The following is a 26,271-nucleotide window of genomic DNA, read 5'->3' as shown; positions in this document are numbered from 1 at the left end:
CACAATGAATTGTCTCCGTAATAAACAGAAGCAATACCCTCATTTTTATAGTAATTTTCACTATTTTTCGAAGTTACTTTGTAGAAAGGGGCAATTCCGCCACTTTGTAACACATATGTATCCATTCAACATGCCATCTCTTACTATTTTTATCATACTCACCGCCACTTTGCCAAGTAAATGGCCCCATTGCCACTGCCAAACTGACAAAATCGCTTCTCTTCCAGCATCAACGACGAGAACGTAGCTACCTCCATTCTAAAAAACGGGAATTACTAATAAAAAATCCTTAACATTGTTTATTACTTAACATTGTAGATTACACATGAAATGAAAACAACATGAAAAACTAATATTTTCCATCGAAAATATCAGATTCGGATACTGGGTCGAGTGAATGTCCGATGGGCGCAGTCCTCGGGCACATATTTCTCAATAGTAATATCAATAGTTCTTCAAAATTATCAGATAGTTCTCCATAACGTGATTCCCTAGCAACGATTGTGTAAAATTTTGCAGGTTAATTATATCTGCCAAATTTACCACACTCGTATCTACCTAGAGGATAGCTTCAGCAAAATGTCCGATGGATTTTGAATCACGAATGGTATTTGACGGTGTGACCTTGGCAACATTGCCTACGCTCCTAGTTCCTACTTCTGAACGTTGGCGCTACGCTACCATTGTAGTAGGAAGCGACTAGCTCTGCGTTACGCGACGCCCCCCCCCCTTCCTGCCCCCACTCTGTCGACCGACTATATAAACGCCTGCACGACACGAGCTCTGTGGCAGTTCGCGCTCGGTCGACTGTGAGCATTGAACTCCCCTGACTAGCAACTGGTGTTGGAAAATTAGAACACATCTCTTCTGTTTATCTTCAAAAATCACTCGACAAAGTTTATGACGTGTTTGAAAGAGTCTCCAGAAAAGGACTAATTTATGATGTGTTGTACTCCGAACTTGAGAGCGTTGCAATCCTTACGACATGTGGTATTCAAAGAAAACTCTGTCCTCTGGAATCATAAACGTTTTCTTGTTTTTTCCCTCAGTAAAGGTTGTGCGGTTCTATGATATTTTTGATTTAGATATTTTTGTTATAATTTTTTTATGTTAATTTTTAGGATGAGATTGTATTATGATTTGTTATCCATGATCTTTGGTCGTAGCGTTTATCATCGTGGCACCGATATAGAGAGTAGTTCTTGACACACCGTGGTAATTTGCAATCCCCCTCGTCGATAACTCATCAATAAGTACACGAACTGCCTATAAAGTTTGTGCAACTCTCCCCTTTGACTCTTGTGGCCTGCATAAGTCTCTGTTACAGAGTAGCAGGATGGTCGATCGATAGAACAGAGTAGCAGGATGCACAATCGATAGAACAAAATTTATGGGCAGATAGGGCAGAATGAATCAGCCGAAAAACAACCCTTTACCAAGTCTTCATTATCGATTAGAGTCCCTCTGACTCACTATGGAATTTACTTTCATCGGTACCCGCCCTACATAATGCATGCGATAAATAAAATAAATAAATAAAATATTAAAGTTCATTATCGAATCGTTTTGATAGTATTTAACAATCCTTGTCCATAATCCAATAATGATTTTAGAAATTTTCCTGTTTTAGATCCCGAGATGTTTATTAAAAACCATTCATTAATGTAAACTAGCTTGAGATATTTTAGTGTTTTGGTGTTGATAAGAGTCTTATCAATTTAAAAGAATATTAAAAATAGATTACTCACTAATTGTGAAAAAGCCAGAGCTGACACACCCATTTGAAACTCCGTCATTCCAAAAACGTAGAGAGTTAATAGGGTTTCGGTTGACCAAATGCGAACATGCGGCTGTGCTTTTCTGTGTCTTCCAGCTTTTTGCCCGGATGCCACCAATTCCCTACTGGGGTGAACTTCCATGCAGGTAATATCCTCTGTGTGTCCGATGTAGTGACGCTGTGAATTTTCCTCTCGATCGAAGAGGACAGCCACTGCGGCGACATAATACAGAAGTTCACCGCTGGGGAGAACCCAGAGATTTCGCCTTGTGTCGGTTCCTCGATATCCGTAGACCCATTCCAGTTGGAGTTTCTTGTCGGGTGGTGAGTTGTCGACTAGGGGAAGGTGTGAAGGAGGATAAAAGGATCGTCGGAGGCCGCGAATTGTTACTTTGGCAGGCTCTTCGCGTAGTACTTCAACTACACTGTAATCTTTAAGAAAATACAGATGCTGTTGATTATCAGGATTGAATAACAAAAAAAATTAGAAGAGAATTAGAATTAGAGAGAAAATCCTCCGCTGGGCTGCCCGGCACCCCAGTATCGCGCCGGGCACTCTTACCAACTGAGCTACCTATGATTAATTCTATGATCAATGATAGATGATATAGAATCGTTAATTTGTCCGGAGAACTAAAAATATTTTTTGTTGTGGTGTTAATTGAATTAATGGAATATCTTACCATTAACTCGTACGACCTCGGAATCCGGTGCGTAAAGAGCTCGCGGTCTGCTCTTGCTGCGTGCTCTTCTCTGCCTCCCGATATCCTCCCCAGCTCCAGTTAGTGACACTGTTGATGGTCCTCGTGATCTAGATCTCCTTGCCGGCGATGTGGCATTCATCGTCGTACTACCAATTCCCATGGACGATCCGGTACCCAAATAAAATGTGTCTACATCCGCGAAATCGTTCCTCAATTGTGAAAAACTCCGCACCTGTGATGAAGACCGAGATGAACGATTTAATAGAAAAATAATGAAAATAGAAATTTTGGTAATTTTGTATGATGAAAAAACAAAACTAAATTTTCGTAAAAAAATACGGCAAGAGAAAATTTTGTGTAGTGGTTTGTCCTGAAAATTTTTGATTAATTAAGACACAGAAATATTCAGTAAATATTACGTATCTTTAACGTAATTCCCGAACGACATTTAGTGCAGGAGAATTTTACGAAAAAGTTATGCAATTTTTTCGGAGCATTCCGTAATTTTCATTTAAATTTTCTATAAAAAATTGCGACATCAATCGTTTCGTAAATTTTCTTAGTTTCTTTTGTAATTGGTATGAAAACTTTAGATCCGTAATTATCCTGAATATTTCTGTCGCAAAAAAATGACTAGAAAATAATGAGGATCAGATATTATTTGATTTTCTGTTTTTTTAATGGGTGAAAAAGAAATAATGAAATTGGGTTGCAACAACATTTTTATTAATTTTATTAATTGAATTATTTTAACGAGAGAAAACTACTGGTGATAATTCATCGAATTTCTCAGATTTTTAAAATTTTTTGAAAATAGTCTTTCCAACAAAAAAACAGGAATTAATATTCAACAAATATATGTGGGAAACGCGGAGGGAAAATTGAGGTTCATCACGCGGATTGGAAAATGAAAAATTCAATTAATGCTACGGAGTTTGACAAAAAGTTCTGTTTTCCATCAACAATTTTTTTCATCATGTGGAATTATTTTATTTCTATTTATTTATTTGTTAATTTCAGGGCAAACCACTACAAAAAAATGTTCTTTAGCGTATTTCTTACGAAGTTTATTTATGTTATTATCAACATTATCATATTTTAAAGTAAAGCATGTCTGATAAGCACTTGATCAGTCACGGATATCGATAACTCCGAAATAATAAAACCGTAAAATATTCACGTAAATCAAAGATAAATTGAAAACAAAATTATTTTGAATCCCCTAATCTGCTGTTTTAATAGAGATCCAAATTCGTCGCCTTGATACACAATATATCAGCCCCCCTCGAAGAGACAGTACCCGAAAAATAGATAATAATGTAGATAAATTGATATCACGTTGGAACGTGACATTCCTGAGATCCTTGAAAACGAAATGTTTTTTCGGTTTTAAATTCCGTGAGAAATAATATCGAGGGAAAGTGAATATAATATCATCATCCATTTATCAGTCACGCATGTTTAAATAATACTTGGATAATGAATACTGCAATTTTGAATGTACATGTTTAAATTATCTTCCATGACAAGGAACTCTTTTTTGGTTCTTCACGCGAGGAGAACGAATATTTTGGTTGGATTAAAATATTAAATAAAAATATGCAGTAGAAAAAGTCAAGAGGATTGGATTCTTCAGATCATGTTTCGACTTTGATTATCTACAAAAAAAAATATATTCATTCGAGGGTAATTATTTATCGTACAGAAAATAAAACTAAAATACTTGGAAATTTGAAGTCAAAATAATGAAGCCAACGATATCTAATAAGAATGACGTGTGACATAATCAAAGTTGAAAATTCAGATTTTCAGATGTAATAAAATTTTACAATTTTTTTACATTTTTCTCAAAATTAATCTTCAAAATTGTGAATTTCCCAGTACATACTATCAGACATGATATTTTAAAAAATCCGTCTTTCAAATTTCATAACATTCTAGATAATCTCCAATTGAAATTAGAGATTCGAAAAATCGATCTAATCCAGGGATTTCATTCGAAAGCAAAAACCATTGCCCCGAGACATAATTTACTAAACTCCTTGGATATCTGTAAACTCAAATTGTCTTTAGTCGGTACTGCGACAACATAAACCTAAAATGAAAAATTTCATTCTTACACAAGCAGCAACTCATCTATTTTTTAACAGTATTGATTAGTCGCATCTACGACGCATTCATCGACATTGATTTGATCGACGGTTTGAAAAATGCATTGTTTTGAACTTTTGATTATATTTTCATTTCGAAAGATGGCACACATCAAGAGATACCATAATGCGGCGAAGATTTACATCAAAAGTCACGTACGATTTTTTGATAAATCCACCGTCAGTTGTATAAAAAGAGAGCGCATATGGTATATGCAGTTCATTGAAGTGAACAGGGTTCATCATGCTCCCATTCATTCTGCTATTTTCACTGACTTGGCTCAACTGCACTATTGGTGAGTACTTATGAATAACTGTTAAATATTGTTATATATATATATTCATTATTAAATTTGCTGTCCTAATAGATGAAGAAATACTCATATGGTTTTATAAACGAATGTTCTCCCCTGAATTTTATTTTCTGAATCGATAAATTTCTCCGATTTCGTGTTAAAATTAACTTATTACTGAACTACAATAGCTAGCTGGTAATCCTTGTTTTCCCCAAATAGTTAATGAATTTAAATAACTCATCAGCTTTTTAAATTTCAATCTGTCCATGCAGCAGTATCAGCCAAACAAAGCTGTCCTCCTGGTTCGGTTGAAAGTTTATGGACATGTGCCGCCCCAGGAACTACCCAAGACCTTTGTCAATCATGCGTCCGAGTAATATTCTCTCAAGATATATTTCACATGACTATCAATTTCGCTCATTAAATACCAATGGTTGGATTTTAGGTATTCAACCCTGGCTGCATGTGTATGTCGGGTCGGGTACTAGACAAAGCTGGCCAAAACTGTATCGCCGCACCTCAATGTCAAGGATCTCCATCTGGGGGGGTTCAGCCGAACGGGGTAGAGCAAGCAATACCACAATCACAAATGAACTTTTGCCCCGCCGATAATCTCAAGGCAAAGCCGTCAGGGACCTCATCAGGATCTCCATCAGTGGGGGATGATTCGAGCAGAAAGGAATCGACCAGAAACCCAGAATCTTCACCAAGTGGTAATGATAAAGGAAATGGAGTACCATCATCCCCAAATGATAGGGACAATGGAGTACCACCATCCCCAAATGAGAAAGGAAATGGAGTACCACCATCTCCAAATGAGAAAGGAAATGGAGTACCACCATCTCCAAATGAGAAAGTAAATGGAGTACCACCATCCCCAAATGAGAAAGTAAATGGAGTACCACCATCCCCAAATGAGAAAGGAAATGGAGTACCACCATCTCCAAATGAGAAAGTAAATGGAGTACCACCATCCCCAAATGATAAAGAAAATGGAGTACCACCATCTCCAAATGGGGGAAAAAATGAAACACATTTTCCCGCCATGGGGACGTCAAATCGTGTGAATTTACCTGAAGACTCATCATCCAGTGAAGATTCATCGAACAGTAACTCAAATGATGGTACTGATAGCTCAGCCGTCGGTGTTAAACTTGACAGCAACGAATCTCGTGAGGATACTCGGAGAGAAAATTCATCAGGACCAACAGCGACATCAAATACATCACCACCAAACCCTGACGTTTCCAATACTAACTTCCCCGACGGTTCGCAAAACCGCGACACAGACAACGCACCAGAACCTGGTTCTGGTACTAATGAATCACAGGACAACGTGAGGAGAAAAAAACCATTAGATGATTATAACAACAGTAATAAGGAATCTATTGGTAGCTCAACATCAAATGAGGACAGAGAAGAAGAGTACGTGTATTACTCCTGGGAGGAGACCGAAGAGCCCGAACACGATGATACCCCACCGAACGGTGCGCCGGTTCCACCGTCAGGTCCAGGTCTGCTCCCATCACAAGACCCTGAATGGGGTGATGATAGTTCCTCGCCAAGTGATGAAAGACATGTATTCGTCGACGACCCGGCCTTTGACTACGATGTGGATATTGATATTGGAGACCTGGGAAGCGAGACTGTCGATGTCTCACCGCCGTCGAATGACCGATCTCCCAATTGCTCTATTCTGAAAGATGGTTCAGTGGATTGTGATACCTTGGACCAGAAGGCGCAGGAACTGAAAAGGAAACTGTCGGAAGGATGTAAAGGCTTGCCCATCCATGTGCTAGATGTACTTACTCCTGATGCAGAGCAAAAGCTCGTCAAGCTGTTGAGTGGATGTAACAAGTCACCCATAAAATAATTAGGAGAAGATAATGACGAGGAATGTTTTACCTCAACTACTTCAGGTGAAACATAAAATGAAGCTACATCAGGTTCAAGAAGGTTAAAATCTTATTGTCAAATTGTCATTCCATCAAATACTGACCGTTGATGAATATTTTATTTATGATAAATGTTCATTCAGTGGAGAGAAGAATATATTTTTTGAAAAGTGTATTTTTCTATTGGAGCGATTTTCGAATGCGCCCCAGGAGGGTTCGATTACGATAATTATTTTAGATTTAGATAACAATATGACACGTCATATTACACGGAGGGAAATATTGAATAAAAATTACGTGTCTGTTGCGTAATTCTGAAGCGAAGTGCGATTATAGGAAATTTTTCGTTACTGTCATGGATTTTTTTCTGGAATTCTCGTAATTTTTATCTGAATCGTGTGTGAAAATTGCGATATCGTCACGTAAAATTTCCTATTAATTCCGTAATCGGTAAGAGAAATGCGAGTTTCGTAATTTTTACTGAATATTTCCCTTCGTGTAGATGTGCTACTGACAATTTTTCTTAATTTTGTCATTTTTAACTGGGTCAAATTGCGATTAACATTTCAATGTTTGTAGTTATCCAGTAATAGTTATCCTCTCAACACCACAATTAACATAAACATCTTTTGAAGGAATTCAATCGTCATAATAAACATTTGAAAAATACACTAATAATAAACACTTCTCCCTAGCAAATGGATATTTAACAAAACTAAGATTATTTGTAAAATAACTTATATAGCATTAGCGCCCCAAATTAATTTAAAGAATGTTTGCCTTTGACTTTGAACAATGTACAATCATTCACTATGAGAATAAATATATTATTGTTGGAACAGAAAAATCTCAGCCCACAATTATGAAGGGAAATCTCGCCCTTGAAATTGACAAAACCCGTTCTATTCAGAATATATGCTGCTTAATTAATTACTTCTGGACAGAGACGACCATCGATCGACTAACTATCTGTCCCGCGACCAACCCGCAATCGGCTGATCATCGATCTAGTGCACAGATCGATCTCCTATCGGGTACCCATCGAGGAGCCATTCGATCGATCCGTCAGGGCAGTCTCACCCTCACTCTCACCCTTCCTCTCACTTTCTTTTTATTCCCCCTCCTCATGGATGTTAAAGGTTTAACGCGACGAGGATATGATCCCAGGAATTTTAAAAGACCAAACTGATCCCCTCCCAAGGGCTGTTCACAGGATTATTGTTCAGAGATTAGGGGTGCGATGATCTGGATTATCTTACACCTTCACCAAAAATTAATTAATGATTTCCAGAAAACAATTAACAATTTCATTTACCGAAAACAATGAACAACCTACAGCTAAATCATCCCTCTGATAATTCACTCGTAACCACGGAAATTATCAAAATAAAGGCGACGTCAAGGTGTCACGTGACCCCGAATAGGGAACTCTGATGAGTTAAAATCATAACGAAGAAAGTCATCGAAATCATTTCACTTTTATTGAATGTACCTGTCGTAGTACTTTCGACTGGACATTTTATGGAATTTCATTTTTTCAACCGATCGAACTCCGCACTAATGATCGATATCCATCATTTTCTGATTTAAAGAAGATATATATGTATGAGCTGCAGGCCACAGATACCATGAAAAACGAATGAGTACTTTCCAATACTCGTGCACGTTGAAATTGGCCAATTTGTAATTCATATTCAGTCGTGACCTAAAAGGGGATGAATCTCTGACCTTCTTCCAATGGCCTCCTTTTCGTCCCTCCTTAAGAACAAAAAATTCATCGACAATCCGATTGTGTGGGCCACACGTGGGAGTAATCACTTTTCGCTCTTCCTATCTCTTCGAAAAACTTATCAGAGCAGCCGAAAATGTCAGTTAATATTGAATTTGCATGTTGGGCCGAGAGAGAATCAAGGGGTGATTTAAAAAATTATGAGGAAATTGCCAGGACTTCCCAACTGTTATTTTTCTATTGGTTGCCCTTCTCCGCGATAAATCACATTCTCCACAATCGCTAAACTGCAATAATTTGTCTTGATAAAGTGAGATTACCGCAATTAGAAGCATTAACTTTTCTCTTTATCATATCGGGCAGCAAATTTACTGCTATCGTCTATGTCACAATTCGCTCACAATTATGTTGGAAGGGGTTATTATTATTTCTGCGGCTGGCCATTCAGGTAAAATATTATCGTTGAGCATTACAACTTATAATGGATGTTAATGAATCTATGTCATTTTAACGTGCCCAGGATTAAGAGCAGCTCAGACGCCTTTTGCCAGGCCACGGCCTTATTCCATCTCGTAGTCGCGACCCCGTTTGTCACGCCCCGGTTCTACTTTTCTGCTAACAATCTACCCCCTTCACTCACCGCCCATTATTTTTTTCTCTTTCTCACTTTTAGAATAAAATTCATACCCGACTGAAGGGTCGCATGCATATTTATGGAAATCATTATTCATACTAATTTTGTATATAAAAACGATGGTGCGAGGTCTGCGAATCTCCCAGCTTTGGAAGAACGTTTTGTCAGCGTCAAATGGGAACGATAATCGTAATTTTAAAAGGATTTTTTTTGAAGAAAGTTTTGCTATAGTTTTGGTAGGAATCGCCAAGTATTGACAACATAGCCGTTGGAGGAGTCTAAACTGCCAAACTTGGCACTGGGAATTTTTTTTTTTAATTACGTGCCAGTTCCATAATTTACCAGTTACCCCAATATTCGGTAAAAATTACGGAATAGTTACACTTAAAAAAAATGGTATATTTCGATACAAGTGGGAGGGGACGGCAACGAGTGTGAAGTTGGTAGCCCGAGGCTGTCAATTAAAATACCCCGTCGCACGTGTATCCGAACTATACTTTTTGTTAGTGATACTATGTTTAGCGAATGGTGAACTGTGTTATTTTTCGTATATCAGTAAACAAAAAGGTACTTTTCGACACGGGCTGAATGTAACAGCAATAACAAAAAAACATTATTTTTATAAAATGTCCATTTACTACAGAGAAATATTTATTTTTTCAAAATTGTATTTCTTCAGTCCGATCAGGGCCAAGGAGGACTGTGTTAGGTTTAAATTACGATAATCATATTACTCTAGAAAATGACCATTTTCTACATCCCCTCGAATGGGCTCCATTAATAATTATTTAGTTTTTCCAAATTTGTGATTTTCTTGAGGGAAGAATGTCAATAAATTATTTAATGCTCAGAATTATTGCAGGAGTTCACTTAAAATTATAATTAACATGATCATGTTCTAGAACAATATAATTGACACAATTTAAACCTAATGAGAACAATCCGGGAGGTACTCGATTACAGAAATACAGGATTGAAAAAATAAATATGTCCGTAGGTTGAGATTTCCAAAATTTCGAGTCATTGAATCATAAGGAAACCCCAAAAAATCATATTTTTTAGCGTCAATTCCATCGTAAATTTGTCATAAAAATAAAAAAATGTAAAGTGCGGACAAAAGGGTGTAAAACATCCCCAAACCATCGGAGCTCGCTCGTCCCCCTTATTGACAATGACGCATTGAGAATGTTGTCCGACTACATTCAGACTTCCTCCACTGCGACGTGGCACTGATATGTAATCAGTTGAGTAGCAGAGGTGTGTGAGCGAGTAAGACATAGAAGACAAAGCAAAAGGAGAGCCTAGACTACACTTACGATTCTAAGAGAATAAACCAACTGACCTCCTGCCCTGATACTGTGAACATTCTCTTGGCCCCGTTCATCTTCAACACCTGACCGAGGTCCTCCAATACTTCCTCGAACGGCTGCGACGTGCGCAGATTCAGGAGTACACGGCACTGCAATAATTATTAGTAAAATGGTGGAGGGATCGATAAAATTGATTGTCATGGTGAATCAAAATAGTGAAAGGGAATGGGTAGACCAACCTGGACTGTATGATCTAGGTTGTTGACGATTCTGATGACCCGACCAGAGGAGGGTTTACCACCGCCTGGAGGGGGTGCCTCGTCAGTTATTGAAGCCTTCCTGCTCAGACTCGCTACCGCTGATGGTCGACTCTGCCAGTTGCCACCACCACCAGCTCTACTTGCTGCTCCACCGGTACCTCCTGGTGGTGTGTACCATGTATTGCTCTTTTTACCGTAGCTCGCAGGCTGCAACAACAAAAGGTAAGAATTTATTTCATCGAGTAATAGATCAAATTATTCAATAAATACCATTAGTCACTGGGAGGGCGGGGGGGGTGAGAGGGGGAGCAATACCTTCCTAATGATTCGTTTCACGACGTAATCTGATGAAGTAGCTATTGAAAAGAGCAGGAACAATACGATTTTATTTCAGACCCATATAAATTAAATTTATTGTTCTGTGAGGTCACTTTTCTTGGAGAGTGTCTGTGTGGTCTTAGGACGAAAACTCCAGACGAATGTTTACAAAATAATGTAAGGATAAGATTAAGTTTGGAAAGAAGGACATTATGTCGATGCTATGGTCTTTGTAGCTGTTGGAATATGAGGTACAAAAGTGGAAAGCAATAAGTGAAATTGATTTCAGAGGAATCAATTTATTTATTTGAAGTTTTACCGCTTTGAGAGTAGTCGAGGAACTAATTAAGAGTTCAATAGTTAAATGAGTAATACGTAGATTAGTCACAAAGGGCTGGTGAGTGTGAGAGAGAAAATGATTGTGACAATGAAGAGAGAAGCTGAGTGAACTATAGATGAGTGTGTCACCTCTGACTTCAAGTTTTGGTTTAATGAATGCTGAATGCAGATGGAGAGCTTTTCAGATTATTTCATGTGATGGATGAGGTTCAGTTAGGACCAAGATTATGACCTTGCTGGATACTGTTTGACTTTACTCGAACCTTGTGTAGAGGAAAGTTTTGCGTTGGGTCGGGGACGAAGCGAAAATCAGAAGCATTACAGGAAAGATGGCGTTTTGGCACCCTCTAGGGACGTTGGACCTAAAATGGAGACCCGAGAGGAGGACTGGAGAGAGCGTGAAGACCTGGCATCCCCTAGGGACATTGGGGCCTTGACCTTCGAACGGAGCACTCCTTCAGTCACCCTCGAATGTTATCAATTATTTTGCGTATACTCTTGTCGCTTGATTTCAAGGCTTGAGCTATACTCGTAGAATTAATCAGGGTGTGTTAAATAAAAATTTTTCGAAACATTCAAAACTTTAGGATGTGCTTAGTACACTTGGGGTAGAGAACGATTCGAATTACTAAAAGTGGGTTTAACCAACTCGGTCATGGCGACTTTGATTCGACCGAAAATATGAGCAAAACGGTCGTATGAACTTGCGAATTTATATTTTGGAGGTAATTTTTTTATTTTTGAGGGAATATAAGAAAATTAAAAAATTTCACTTTTCATTTTTTCGAGAAAATGGAAAAATTGTGGGGAACACATCGTATGATCAATTTCCTAGTCAATACGAAATCTGAAGTTTTGATTCATTCTACTTGTAAGTCACTTGAGTTCAATTTTTCGCAGTTCTTAAAAACATTTTTTTGCGGCAGTTTACGTGCACAGGCGCAATAATAACTCGCGGTTATAAAATAAAGAAATTTGTATTTGGATTGAGATAGAAGATGTGAAAAGCTGGAACTGAGATATTTACATGTAAACGGACTCGACTGATCGATTCTAATGCTTGGGTGCAATTGACTTTTCCTTGGAGAGCGTGCGAATTTGAATATTTTCTAATCGAAAAAGTTCAAGACATATTCAGAATACTCGCGAGAGAGAAAATTAAATAATATTTATGGTGAATATATATTTCGATACGAGTGCGAGGGTGTGGTAATGAGTGTGAAGTTGGCAGCCCAAGGCTAAGCCAAGGGCAGCCAATCAGTTGAGTTAAAACACCTCATTGCGCGTGTAGCTGGCCTATACTTTTTGTTTATATTACGGTTTGTTTATATTACGGATATATATTTGTATATATCAGCGAGTCGTGAACTCTTTCATTTTTTGTTTACTAGTAGATGAAAAGGCACTTTTCGACCGGGGCTAGACGTTGCAGTAATAATAAAACAGTATTTTTCACTCCCAGGACGGAAAAAGTAAATCTGGAGAATGCGCTTTTATCCTCCGAGTGGAAGGCGAGGATTACAACGCGCATGAGCCGGAGTGACTTTGATGACCGAAACTATGATGACATGAAAAAAATTATTCAACTGATTTTTAAATAATTAAGAATTAAAACGAGTGAGGAGTTGAAGGAACAAAAAGCCATTTTGGATGAAATCCACAATGGTAAATTTATGAAAACATTTGAATCATAATTAGTCGGTTAATTTCAACTAGAAGATGGCGTGCGTATGCGACTTCCTGGTTCAATAAAACCTAATTTGCACTTCTCGTAATAATTTTCTTTCGCAGTTCGGAAATAGTTGATTGTTCCAATGTCTCCAGGGAATCTTTCCGAACTTGACATTCACCACTTTCCTGTTCGCAACTGCAGCCAGGGGTGGGGGTACAAGATTAGTACTATCCCCGAGAACGTAATATTGAAAAAAATGTGTACAACGAACTTTGAAGGTACACAAAGTAACTTTACGGCGGGCAAAAATGTAAATGTTTTATGCAAACACACGGAAAGAAATTTTAGGTATAAATTAGCCCTCCAGGGGGCGAAATGAGGAATGAAGGTTAATTTTATCAGAAAAATTACCCTCCGAACTCTAATTTTTCCCCCAAAACTTGACCTAAAAAGTGGTTCATTGTCATTTCGTCCCACGTTTCGTTCTCTAGAGTTCAATTTTTATACGAGACTTCTTTTCACGCACTAAACCGTTTTGAAAAGTGCAGCTTTCCGGTAGCTACTGAAGAAACGTAAAATAAATCTATCGAGATAACTATATATTTATCATAAAAAGTTGAATAACCTGAAGCATATCGGCCGGCAGCGAGATAACTTCGAAGGAGTCGCTCATCAACACGACGAAAGGTTGACTGAGCCTCCTGATACTTGACTTTTGATAATCCTCAGACTCGTCTTCGGTGGACTCTGGTGTACCCGCTTCCGGGCCAAAGTCCGAGCGATACGAGTAGCTTGGTGACTCAATGATGAACGGGTGAACCAAAATCGCGTTTGTCGAACGCACACCCCACACCCCCTCATAAACTTCCGATTTTCATCTATCGCAATCGTTGCACTGTCCAATCACATGGCTTCAACCAGCCGCACCGATTCAAATATCCAGAAAAAGAAAAGGAAAGGATTTTTCAAAAAAAAAAAAATTTAATCCACCGAATGATTTCGGTAATTTCAAGCTCCGTAAACCTATCGATGCCCCCTTGCGTCGTTCTGCGGGCAGCTGACAGCACTGATGACGTCAACTCCAGGAAAATTTATGTGAGTCCACCTCACCGCGACCTAGAAATTGTCAGTTCCCCCGATATGTCTTTAATTCCCGGTTTTCCTGCAATTGCACTTTTTACACTTCCGTTGGATCCGTCTTGACCCGCCGCCGTTAGACGTAAATCCCAGTAATGAAGGATTAGGATTTTCTTCAATGCAGGAGTGAACTCAAATCAACGAAACACCCACACTTTTTCTCCTCCTTCAAACGTTACTTTTCCTTTTTTTTTTCCTTTCGCCTGAAGTGACCGTGATGCACGCGACCGTGATGTGATGTGTTTAGTCTCGAGGGTAATATTTAATATTGGCTTTTGGTGGACGGTGCGCACGGTAAGATGCCCGATCGAGTACTGATGGGGTTGGAGAGCGTGCGACCCCGGCCTACCTTCAGGATCACCCAAGCCCAACCCCCTTCCACCCCTTGTATGTATTCGAGCCGCCTTCAGCCAAAACTGCTCTCTTTCCCTTTCCCCTCGGGCACTTGGTCGAATCCATTTCAACCACCGCGGCATACCACGCCAAGGCCAACCGAGGCCGATTAAGAGGGGGTAGAGAGGGACAAGGGGTGGTGCTGTCGAAGAGGCCAAATGAGGGATATTGAGAGGGTCAATTGTGGGGTGAGGGACCGGCGATTAATGACAGCATGGGGAGTGATTTTCTTCTGTTTCAGGGGTGACAAGTTTTTCTGAGCTGCACTGGGATATAAAATTATTTTTGCCAAATATTCATTTACTTCAGGAAATATTTATTTTTTCAACCCTTCATTTCTGTTGTCGAGTACCTCCCGGATTGTTCTGATTAGGTTTAAATTGTGTGAATTATATTGTTCTAGAAGATGATCATGTTAATTATAATTTTGAGGGAACTCCTGCAATAATTATGAGCGTTAAATAATTCAACGGAATTCTTCCCTCGAAAAAATCAGAAATTTAGATAAAATGAATAATTATTATTGGAGGCCATTCAGGGGGAGGTAGAAAATACTCATCTTCTAGAGTACTATGATTATCGTAATTTGAACTTAACGCGCGTCTCCTTGGCAGTAATCAGACCGCAGAAATACAATTTTCAAGAAAAAAATACTTCTCTGAACTAAATGAATATTTGGCAAAAATAGTTTTGGTTCTCTGTGTTTAAAACTTTATAATGACGGTACTTAACGGTTTTTGTTGGCTTGAGACAATTGAAATTTCTTGATTTATCGAATTTTGTCTTTCTTAGAAACCGCATTACATAGTTATCATGTCATATTCTGGTAAATTAACAAGTCTGAACAGTTTTGGCTTCATTCCGACCGAAATTTCCACTCGAAAATAAATGTCCATAACTGTCGAAGTTTTAGAGTCATTCGACTCTTCGATTCCATAATACAAATGATTCTAGTGCCTATACAACATTTCAACATTGTTCGTCACCAAAATTCCCTCGTGCAGTGAGACAACTAAATTCTCTCGAAACGTGCATCGATGAAACCGATGAAATTCTCCTGAATTCCAGAACAATCTAATCGACCCGAGCGAGATATTGTATTTTCTAAGGTAACAGATCGCCCTTGAACTCGATGACAAAATCTTTGTACCCAATAAACCTTTCACACTTCCGTACTTATTATTCGTTTCATTCGTGATAAGATTACATAAGGGTTCCCCATCAACATTCCTCTTCTGTGAATGCGTGCTGATCAAAACAATTGTTTTATCACCTGTTTTAAAATCATAATGGAGAGGAAGTAGTGGAAAATCAACTTGGTTTTTCTAACACAGGTTCTGTCATCGCGTTACGATTTCATTTCACATTATTCGAAACTTTTATTTATAAGAGGGTAGGACGGAAGTAATAGCGCGTGAAAACGCTGAGGGCTAGAACCTCAAGTTCAAAGTATTGCAAGAAAAATGTTGGACACGTGGACACGTGATTTCCCGGTGGTTCATGAAGCCGTTGGTTGGGAAGGCTCACACCCCGCTCAGATAAGGATCGAGAGGCTCAAACCACCAGACTCACTCATCCCTCGAAATTTATTTAACCTCGAACGCAGCGCTAAACTATGGACGTCATCAACTCTCGCTATAATTCAGAGCGTATTGAATTATTATTATCAATGAACATAATCAGCGATAATCGGGGAGGAAAATATGACATCATGTGAGATTCTCTGAGCACTTTACGGATCCCTCAATTCCTCCAAACAAACTGTTTAATCGAATTGTAATATTACCGAAATAAAAGGAAAATATTGAAGCAAATTCCTGTGGATCGTTTCACACTGTGGGATTGAGGGAAATAAAGTTGATGACAGGTTTGGGGTGAACCCGGTAGACGATTCATCGCACGAACTCCCCATTCCCTACACAGATTACCGACATCGTTTTAAAATAGGAATTCTCTAGTATAACAAACATGATTCTAGCACAGGCGATGAAGCATAACAAAAAAGGCGCCAAACAGTTTGAATTAATTATTCTTTAGACAAATTCGACGCCCTTGATATATAACAATGTAAATTACCCGGAGAATCTATTGTCGGTGTCAATGGAATTAGAGCAAACGACGTAATATTAAACGTAATATTTTGTTGGAAAATTAGAACACAACTCTTCTATTTATCTTCAATAATCACTCGAGGTTTATGACGTATCCACAAAAGGACTAATTTATGATCTGTTGTGCTTCGAACTTGAAAGCGTTGCAATCCTCACGACATGTAGAATTCAAAGGAAACTCTGTCCACTGAAGTCATAAACGTTCTCTTGTTTTTTCCCTTTACTAAGGGAACTAACTAACTTACTATATGAAAAACCTCGTCATAAACGTTCTCTTGTTTTTTCCCTTTACTAAGGGAAAGGTTTTACTAAGGGTAGGTTTTCCCTTAGTAAAGGGAAAAAACAAGAGAACGTTTATGACTAGGTTTTTCATATAGTAAGAAGTTAGTCTCTGGACGCGTCCTCAAGGTCAGTCGTGCCTTTCTCATGCCAGCAATAAAGAGTTCTAGTTAAAGTAATTGATTTTGTTGCTACATTTATTTATATACTTTTACCCATATCCCAATATATTTTTTGCAAAAATTTTTGTCATTGATCGAAGCATAAAGCACAACGTAAGAGGCATTAATCAATTTTACTTCATAACGAGAAGATTAGTATCGGGAAATTTGTCGTCAAGCGAAGGAGGCCGAGCGCGTTGAAGTACAAAAGAGATCGACTGCATTTATGATAATTCCCGTAAGTGCGTGCATCAAGGCGCATAATAGTGGCCGGACACGAGGCCACTAGGGCGAAACAACCACCACTTCAAACCGCGACAGCAAGGCGGGCTGTAATTTGGGTCACGATTGTGGGGATAATTTAGGATATGTGCGAGTTGCCATAACAAAATATTGTTCATACACGGAGAGAAAAATCTGTAATTTTTTTTAGTCTAATTGCGATAAAAATTACTGTGCAGCCTTATAATCTCGATGCTGCTTAGTAAAACTTCTATACTACGAAAAATGACTGCTGTCTAGTAAAATTTCTTTATCGGCTTAGGAAAACTTCTATATCGACCTCGTCAAAATTCAAAGTCGAGGAGATGGACGCTCAATGGCTGATGCAACAGGTCCCACAACAGAGTCCAAAGTCGGCCATAATCGGATATATTCGGCGCTCATCGTTAACCAATCATAATGAGGTAACGAAAAATTGCTGTGCAGCGCAGTAAAAAATGGAGGAGGGCACAATAAAATAAAGTGATCTAGACTCAGGTAGAAATATGAGTTGGGTTTGCGAGGTTGAACATTCGGGTTTGCTACTGAGCGTCAAGTTTGACTCGTGCAAGGTAATCTTGCATTAAGCTGTATTCAATTTTCAAATAACCCATTTCCAATATAAAATTTATAGCTAAATTGTATGATGTTATTTAGTAAATTCCTATCCACAATTCAATGAATACAATATAAAAAAATTATAAAAACACCAAAATATTTAATTTCAAGTCCTATATACACCTCACATTCATCCATTGGTTTTTCGCGGAAAACGTCAAAATTAAACATTACAAATATTGATGCAAAATGTATCCTTTCCTCAAACACTCAGAAGTTTAGATTATTTCATTGTAAGGATGGGTACGTTCCATTCGCGTAGAGGAGGTAAACAGTGGGGACGAGTCCATTCACGGTCGTACTCTGTCTCAACAGTCTCACCTCTCACTTATCGCCGTCATGAGGGCATTTAATTTACATCTTTCGTCGGTCGGTGTAAATCGCCGAGCTCGATGTCGCCCGTGAAGGCATGAGCCAAGGTCAAGGCCGCTTTATATGCACATTTTGGAAATCCCCACCGTATTCCACATCGGAAATTGAATTCGTAAAACGAATACACAGAAGATGTACTGCCTTGATAACACTCTTAGAAGGGCAAGAGAGTGAGGAGGGGGGAAGGGGGTAGGATTATGGAGTTTGCTAGTAGTTGAGTTCAGATTGGATAGAGGTGTTCAACCCTTGACCTTTGATGAAACGCATTCGCCGGTCGTATACCTCGAATTTCTCAGACGATTTGATCGCTGTGAGAGGTGCTTTCGTGCAAGCGACGCATGTCCAGATAACTGACTTTGTCTGACACTGATAATCACTGTTCTGTGGTAAGTAGTATAATGCAGGACTAAATCGTAAGGTTTGTATTGTAAATTGACATCTTCCGAATTTTTCTCCAGTAAAATATTTCGAAGAGAGAAATACACTAATAATTTTTCTCTCAAAAATCTTTCCCCCGGGAGGGGTTTTCCCTGGAAAATTTCTTCGTGTATCGTTTTCTTTATACTAATTTTACAAAACAAATTTTAATCCGGGAATTTTTAAAGTTGAATCCAGTTTAACATCCTGACTTGAACCCACATTACAAATCAAGAATGAACCAGAAATGACCTAAAGTTCGTGTTGCGTTAATTTCATTTTATATTTTTAAACAATTATTTTTTAATGTTTTGTGCGTCGTCCGATTGTTACTTCCTATCTAGGGTACAGCCCCACAAAAATTGAAACTTTCAAATGAAAAGATTTTTCATTTATTCGTAAATGAGAGACTAGTGGATGACAGTTCGCCATCCACTGAACGTAACATCACTAATGAAAAATATAGTTTGAATACACGTACCACGGGGTGTTTAGACTCGTGTGGTTGGCAACCCTCCGCTTCGTCTCAGGCTGCCAACTTGACACTCCTTGCCGCCCCGTCGCACTTGTATCGAAATATACTATTATTATATTAACATCACTAGACATGAATTTTTAAAAATATCTCGCGTATAACACGTTCACATCTCTACTTCTAATCCACCCGCAGGTATATTCTCATTTATGCACATGCGATCATATACCGGCCCTACCTCAATTAGACACAAGAATATGATAAACTTAACTCCAAGCACGACAACGGAGGTAATTTCAGTTCCACGTAATAACTATTTAAATTTTTGTAATTTTATACCCAACTTACATGGAAAAAATGGAGAAAAAATTATAAATAGTGACACGCAGAGTGGAAAGCGTGAGCTTCCAATTCGCATAAGAGGAAGGGCTTGTAATCAAAGGTATCTCATCAACGGCTGATAAAGTAGAAATTGGTAACTGAGAGTATAAGAATTTCATTAACGTCATTTGTAATCATTATTTTACTTCAATTTAACTCACGAGAATTGAACAAATTGGGAGCTTCTTGAGTGCACCACATTGGCATGCGGTTCATACTATGAGGCCATTATTGCTTGGAGAGACCGTCTGTATGGTCTTACGACGAAAAGTCCAATGAATGTTTATTAAATAATATAAATCAATCTCTATTTATCGAAAGAAAGAATGACGATGCCGATGCTTTGGCTTTTGAGACTTCGAGATCGTTTGGCAGTTCGTCGACTGCTCTCGAAGAGTGAACACATAATAGTAAAATTCAATTGCTCTTACTTAAACGTCTAATCATTTATTAACCTGGCTTCCAATAAAAATCTAATAATTAGAAATGCGTTTTCGGTTGCAATGACATGAAATAACATGATCGCCACGGTAAAAAAGCGATTCTGACTCATGCGCTTTACGCTTTATAAAGCGCGTGAAACCCGCAAGCGAGAAGATGTCAGAATCACTTTTTCCGGCCTAGGCGTGAAAATACTACATTATGTCATTACCCGATAAAAGTATCACTTAACGAACGGGTTTATAATCCAAACCGAAGTCGCTTCACAGTCACATAATCACATTCATCAAATGATACTTTTTTTCCCGTATGAGATAGACTATTTTATGTTATTGGGTCCGAAAGCCGCGATTTATCCGAGCGAAATTGTCGATAGCTTCACTTATCCCGATATCACCTTTTCTCCAGAACACAAAGCTCTACGCGTTCAACTATCTAAGCCGTTCCCAATATTATTGATCGCTCTTGTACTGACACCTGGCACACCCAAGAATACGTGTTCACGTAATTATCTACGAGTGTACTGTTGTACAGAATTGGGGTGTGGTGTCTGAGACACCTCGACGAGACCAATTCCTTACAAGTCTATTGTCACAAAAAAATTCTTAAACTATCTTCTCATACCCCTAACTCCACTATTGGATTATGGGATTAAAATAAATAACACTTCAGGTTGTATTCTCACTCACTATCGTTTATTGCGAATAAATTTCGATCTATCGCGATCAATCTTATCTAAGATTTCCCTATCATAATATTGGCCACGATTTTCAAAATAATTTTTAATGCAACTCCTCCCCCCCCCCTGCTCTCCCCCGAAAAAGAAAAAAATCTAATTTCGAAAGACAAATTAAAAAATATTTAAAAATTAAAAAATACTATTGAGAGTGCATGTGTGTGTGTGTGTATGTGTGGACGAAAATTAATCGTCTGTCTATAATTCTGTTTAATCCATGTCAGTATTTTATAGTTTTGATTCACACGTTTGAATCATTATAACTATTCCATTTCTAATAAGAAATGATGGATTTTGAGACTGCTACTCATCTTTGCAATATGTCGATTCACTGTCGATTGATCTAATTGCTTTTTTCGGGTGAATATTATAATATTGTTGCCTGGTTGTATGTAATTATCTTAGATGGTATACACACAATAGTAACATTTATTCTTATATAACTCTAGTTTGTTTTATTTGCTGTTTTATGTTTTTCACGGTTTGATTATTGGGATGAATTATTCGAGGGTTCTCTTTGTTTAAGACGAATTTATCATGGGATGAATTTAGTCAACCATGAAACGAAGCCTGAAGCAACCCTGAGCTGCTCAGCCTTATTGCACGAAGGCCTTCGCAGCCCTGTTCTCTCGGTTAGCCTTTCACATTCTTATCTGGGTGGTTGACTTTTTTTATGGAGGCCTACAAGTTATTCGTTAGCGATATCAATTCAAATAGGACCCGTCATGTAATTAATCATAACAGGGAGAATAATATTTGGTGGAGGGGGTGGAAGGGAAAACTAAAACAAGTAGTTCAAATGATTTTAATCATTTCATTATTAACGACGCTATTAATCCAAGGGCTAAAATGTATGCCACCTAATTCATTACTCTTCCTCTGAGAAATGTATGCGAGGGCGGAGATATGTGTCATAAAAATGGAAAAGTAGGCGAAGATAAAACACATGCTGAGAATTAACGTGGAAAACCACATGCTGAGATGGCTCGTTAAGAATACAACTACATTGTTTCATATTTTTTATGTTCCACAGAGGGTATTGCACGCCTCAGAAAATATATTAAGCAGGTGGAAGAAAAATCAGATTGACGGGTGATTAGTGAATACCACAATCCCTAAGAATTTTCTGAGAAAAGTAATTAAAACGGGTGTATAGCTTAATCTTTAAGTTTTTCTCTTAAAAGAGATTTTAAGGGATACGTATCAAGAGACTGGATGAAATATCATTTGCCAGGGCATAGAACACACCGAATTTTATGAATACGACAGATTTGAAAGACAAATAAAAAAAAATGTTTCGATTATTTTAATATTTTTGTGATTCAAGTGAAAAGAATCGATCAAGTCATTCATTAAGTTAATCAAATTATCACTAATCTTCGTGGAAAAATAATTCGAGAGGGACTGGAAAGACTGATGATTAAATTTAGGTGAATTGTGGAAACATTTGGGAAAGAATTTTCATATTTTACCTGAAAAAATGCATGGCCATACTTTTTTTGTAATGAGAGACCTAATAATTTACGAAAATTTTTGGTAAACGTTTTCTATTGGCTACAGACAATAATTTTTCAAATAATTGTCAATGATACAATTGAGAATTAGCGTAGAAATATGCAGATACCTTAAAGGCGGTGAAATTCAGGTTTAATCTAACTAATTCATACTAAGATAATATAATCGAATGAATATTAAGTATTATATGAGCGATAGTAATGCTGAGATGAGTAAGGCATTGCTCCGACGGACATATTGGCTAAGCAACGTTTTGTGGGTTAGTACTTGGACGGATGACCGCTTGGGAGCGCCGCTCGCTCAAAAATTGGGTGCGGGGAATCCCTATGTGTAGAGGGAGTGAAACTTCGTAGTGATATTACAAGAAATGCATATCATTTCAGACGAGAGAAAAATAGCGAGACAGAAATGATAATAATATAGTAGAGTGAACAACGTGTTTTTAAGTTCCTTATTAGACTCCTCTGATTAGAATTTTAACGAAATGGAAAATAACAAAATTGAATTCCTGTGTAAAATTGAAATCAGACATTGTAAAATTTTCATTGGCTCTATCAATAATAGAATCAGTATAAAACCCTGCAATATTCATCAACGTTTGCAATTTGCAATTTGTGAGAACGTCGATTTACCGCGTCCTTCCATTGCCTGAATCGTTTTCATGCCACCGCAATTTTCAAGATTTAATCGTCATGTCATTTCGCGACTCAAGTACGATCGAATTAAATTTTTGTGATTTTCCATCCTTGAGATGTCCTTCAATTTTTTCCCCACATTTCGTGCTGATAAAGGGGCAAAATGCATCTTGGGAGAAAAAATAGTATTAATTGGAATTTAAGGAAAAGCTAATCCACCTATCTTTTGATTTGTCGCTGGACTCTTCGTGACACATGAAAGCACACGTCCATTTCTTGCGTCCTTTCGTGGCCCTCGCAATTAAATGCAAATGGAAAACTTTGGTATGAGTGGGTTTGAGAAAGATTCAGGGCTGAAAATCATGTTGAGAAAGGGAAATATTGTACAGAGACTCTGTCATGATTTTTTGGCGGTTCAACGCGTTAATTATCAGGGAACAAAATGCAAAGGCCTGTAAAAGTGCACATCTGACAATAGATAAATAAATAAATAATAGAAAAAATATGAAATGTTGTCAAACGACTCAGTAAATCATGCGAGTCACATTTCAAGTCATATTTCGAAAATTATAAACTTGGAACTAACTATATTAGAATATTTTGAAAGTGACTGTAAATATAGGTTGATTGTAAGGGAGGGATAATTGATATTCGGTAAAAGGATGATGAGCTAAATTTTGGTGGAGGGAAATCCACTGTAAATTACCCCGAGAATCTATTGTCAGTGTCAATATAATTAAAGCAAACGACTATCATCTAGGAGTACTACTACATCGGATTGGAATTGGGAATGACCCGGGTTGTTCATGCCGACCAAAATCTCAAGATTTTCACTATTTTCACTATTTGCCAGCAATTTTTATTGTTATATTACATATAGATCCTTCTGGAATGTCGATCATATGGAATTCAACATAGTTCCTTATATTCAATAAAAATAATTATGTTGATAATTACATTCAACAATGAAAATTACATGATATTTTATGATGAAGATCGTTCACCATGAGAACTATAAATCGTCGAAAATGGTCAGAAATGGCCGTCAAATGATGAAACTCGAAAAAAGTAATTTTTCCTTCCTTAATATTCTTCCCACTGCAAAATCAACGCCCTCGACTTCTAATTGAATTCAAAAAGCACAATGAACCCATTAAAATGTAAACAATTTTTCACACCCGTTGGAGTAACATTACAACCCCCTCGAGCGTCGGCGATAAAACTCCTGGTAAAGAAGTACTCCCTCGACATCTGTCAAGGGGCGCCCCGTATTAGATATTCGAATGGTAAAAAAAGCAACGTGCAGTAACTGCACACCTGCAAAAACAAAACCGGTAAATTACAGCGAGTGATTTCCTTTTGTTATCGCGTTACAGTAGCCCTTCCATACATGGCTGTCAACCATTGGCAAAATGATCATGTACTGAGGATTTGAGATATGGAAATGAGGAAAAACCTTAGTCTACGTCGGCGGGGGGGACTTGACGGATCGTCACGCGTGTAGAAAATGGCTTGTGATCTCGCACGGAAGTGGAAATTTTTTTTTGAATAATCAAATACATGCGACACAGTTTTCAGCGTTTACAATATCGACGTTGAGAGTAATTTAAATAAATTATGAGTCGCAGAAATTCTGTGGGGATTTTACAAAACGGAAATTTGCATTTTAGTTTGAAATAATCGCTATTATTGGAGTATTAATGAACGCAAGAAATGAACATTCAGGAGACAAGTCTATTTCATCTGATATGGAACAACAGTAAATAATTTTCGAGGTATTGGACTCAAGATATCGTGACAATAAATTCAGTGAATTAAATGTATTATTCAACAATATGAAAAAAATAATGGATGAAATGGATTTTTTTTTATTTTTACTTTTCGCACGGGCTGAATGTGGCAGCCGTTACCAAAAGTTCTTTTTACTACTAGTGTTAGTACTAACTCACATCGCGAATATCGAGATAATCAAATGTTAATGAGTGATATCGATGGCGATGCGTCGTAATTCAATCGCAGATCAGAAATCCAAATGTGATATTTTTCACTCCCACCAGGAAAATTAGAATAACTCTGGGAATATAATTTTCCTTAAGGCAAAAGCTCACATTTGACCCTTCAAAAAGCCTCCCTTTAAGCCTCGGAAAATCTGCAAGAAGGGATTATTTTTGGTTCCAAAATTATTAAAATTATTCTACAACTTCCCTGTTTCATGATCCCCCGAAATTTCCCTCAATCAGCAATGATATTAATTAGCTGTTCTAGAACATATGAGCGGAAGTGTGACTCCTCTGAACGAGCAGGGGAACATCGACGCCCGATAAAGCATCCCCCCAATCCCAATTCTCTATTCGTCCACCTCTCATCGCCAGTTCGGAGCCACTGATCGAACAGGGGAGAGTGCAATTCGATCACAGACACCACCACCAGTTCAATATAAACTAAATTCATCATCATGTCCAGATCCCAATGGTAGTAATAAACCGTTCGTTGCCCTATCAAAACTTCTGGAGTGTGCACCAGATAACGAGACATTTTACTATAAAACTTCGACTGGAAGAAGGTAACGACCCATCAAGGAAAACTCACCGGCGTTTTGCATCACATGTAAATCGTTACCACGATAGACCGAGACAGAGTTTTGTTGAATACATAACATATTTGGAGAATGTAGAAGGGAGAGGGTTGAGACATGAAATTTAATAGGAAGAGTTCCACGACCGAGTTAGCGGAGTGTACACCAAATACGAACAATCTTTCATACTGATATACACAGACCAGTCATGAAATTCATCCGGAGAACGGAACAGTTATTGTCCGAGTAAGAGACTATATACGATCGGTATAAACTGATATCACTCACGAAATATGTCTCTGACGGTGATTGATGGCCCGGGGAAGAGGGGGAGAAGGAGTCTTAATGGCTCAACTACAGATTTATGCGGAAATTTAATTCGCGAAAATTTGGAGCATGTGATTTTATCAAGTGGACGTTGGGAGTTGCGAGTGTGAGGGAATTTATCGAAGGGTGATATGATACATTTTTATGACTGCTGCTGTATTCAGCTCGGGTCGAAAAGTTCCTTTTCGGTCACTTGTAAACGAAAAGTCAAAACTTGTAAACAAAAAATGGGGCAGTTCACCACTCGCTAAACGTAACATCACTACAAAAAGTATAGTTCGGATACACGTGCAACGGGGTATTTTAACTTGTGTGATTGGCAGCCTTTGGCTTCACACTCGTTGCCACCCCCT

At 38.1% G+C, this 26,271-nt stretch overlaps 2 protein-coding genes across 5 annotated transcripts in view; one reads left to right on the top strand and one right to left on the bottom strand.

The window, feature by feature from the left end:
• Dcx-emap (Doublecortin-domain-containing echinoderm-microtubule-associated protein) overlaps positions 1–26,271 on the bottom strand; it is a 39,675-nt gene that overhangs the window by 4,392 nt on the left and 9,012 nt on the right. For 2 of the 3 annotated variants that reach the window (XM_064119456.1, XM_064119458.1), the window contains 5 exons: positions 10,735–10,962; positions 10,528–10,644; positions 2,461–2,713; positions 1,749–2,209; positions 163–258 (listed from right to left, as the gene is read on the bottom strand). In XM_064119456.1, the coding sequence (XP_063975526.1) occupies positions 163–258; positions 1,749–2,209; positions 2,461–2,713; positions 10,528–10,644; positions 10,735–10,962 (1,155 nt within the window). Of the gene's footprint in view, positions 1–162; positions 259–1,748; positions 2,210–2,460; positions 2,714–10,527; positions 10,645–10,734; positions 10,963–13,709; positions 13,947–26,271 lie in introns of those variants that run through there. The other variant, XM_064119459.1, reaches the window with a different exon arrangement.
• Positions 4,804–7,669, top strand: LOC135161283 (sporozoite surface protein 2-like). Of its 2 annotated transcripts, none has more exons than XM_064118716.1 (3): positions 4,804–4,927; positions 5,200–5,300; positions 5,373–7,669. In XM_064118716.1, the coding sequence occupies exons 1-3, from the start codon at positions 4,876–4,878 to the stop codon at positions 6,798–6,800; spliced, it is 1,581 nt and encodes a 526-aa protein (XP_063974786.1). In that variant the 5' UTR covers positions 4,804–4,875; the 3' UTR covers positions 6,801–7,669. The 2 variants fall into 2 exon arrangements, with proteins under 2 accessions (XP_063974786.1, XP_063974787.1); XM_064118717.1 differs by having other exon boundaries at positions 4,846–4,927; positions 5,203–5,300.

This window comes from Diachasmimorpha longicaudata, chromosome 4, assembly GCF_034640455.1.
Source record: "Diachasmimorpha longicaudata isolate KC_UGA_2023 chromosome 4, iyDiaLong2, whole genome shotgun sequence".
Taxonomy (NCBI): domain Eukaryota; kingdom Metazoa; phylum Arthropoda; class Insecta; order Hymenoptera; family Braconidae; genus Diachasmimorpha; species Diachasmimorpha longicaudata.
The sequence above is the reverse complement of the archived record's forward strand: the minus strand, read 5'-3'. Positions and strand labels throughout refer to the sequence as shown.

Excerpts from the sequence above, each read along its gene's own strand:
- LOC135161283 (XM_064118716.1), top strand. The coding sequence starts at position 4,876 with ATGCTCCCATTCATTCTGCTATTTTCACTGACTTGGCTCAACTGCACT. Across the intron at positions 4,928-5,199 it reads TTGGCTCAACTGCACTATTG|CAGTATCAGCCAAACAAAGC; the intron begins GTGAGTACTTAT and ends CTGTCCATGCAG. Across the intron at positions 5,301-5,372 it reads TTTGTCAATCATGCGTCCGA|GTATTCAACCCTGGCTGCAT; the intron begins GTAATATTCTCT and ends GTTGGATTTTAG.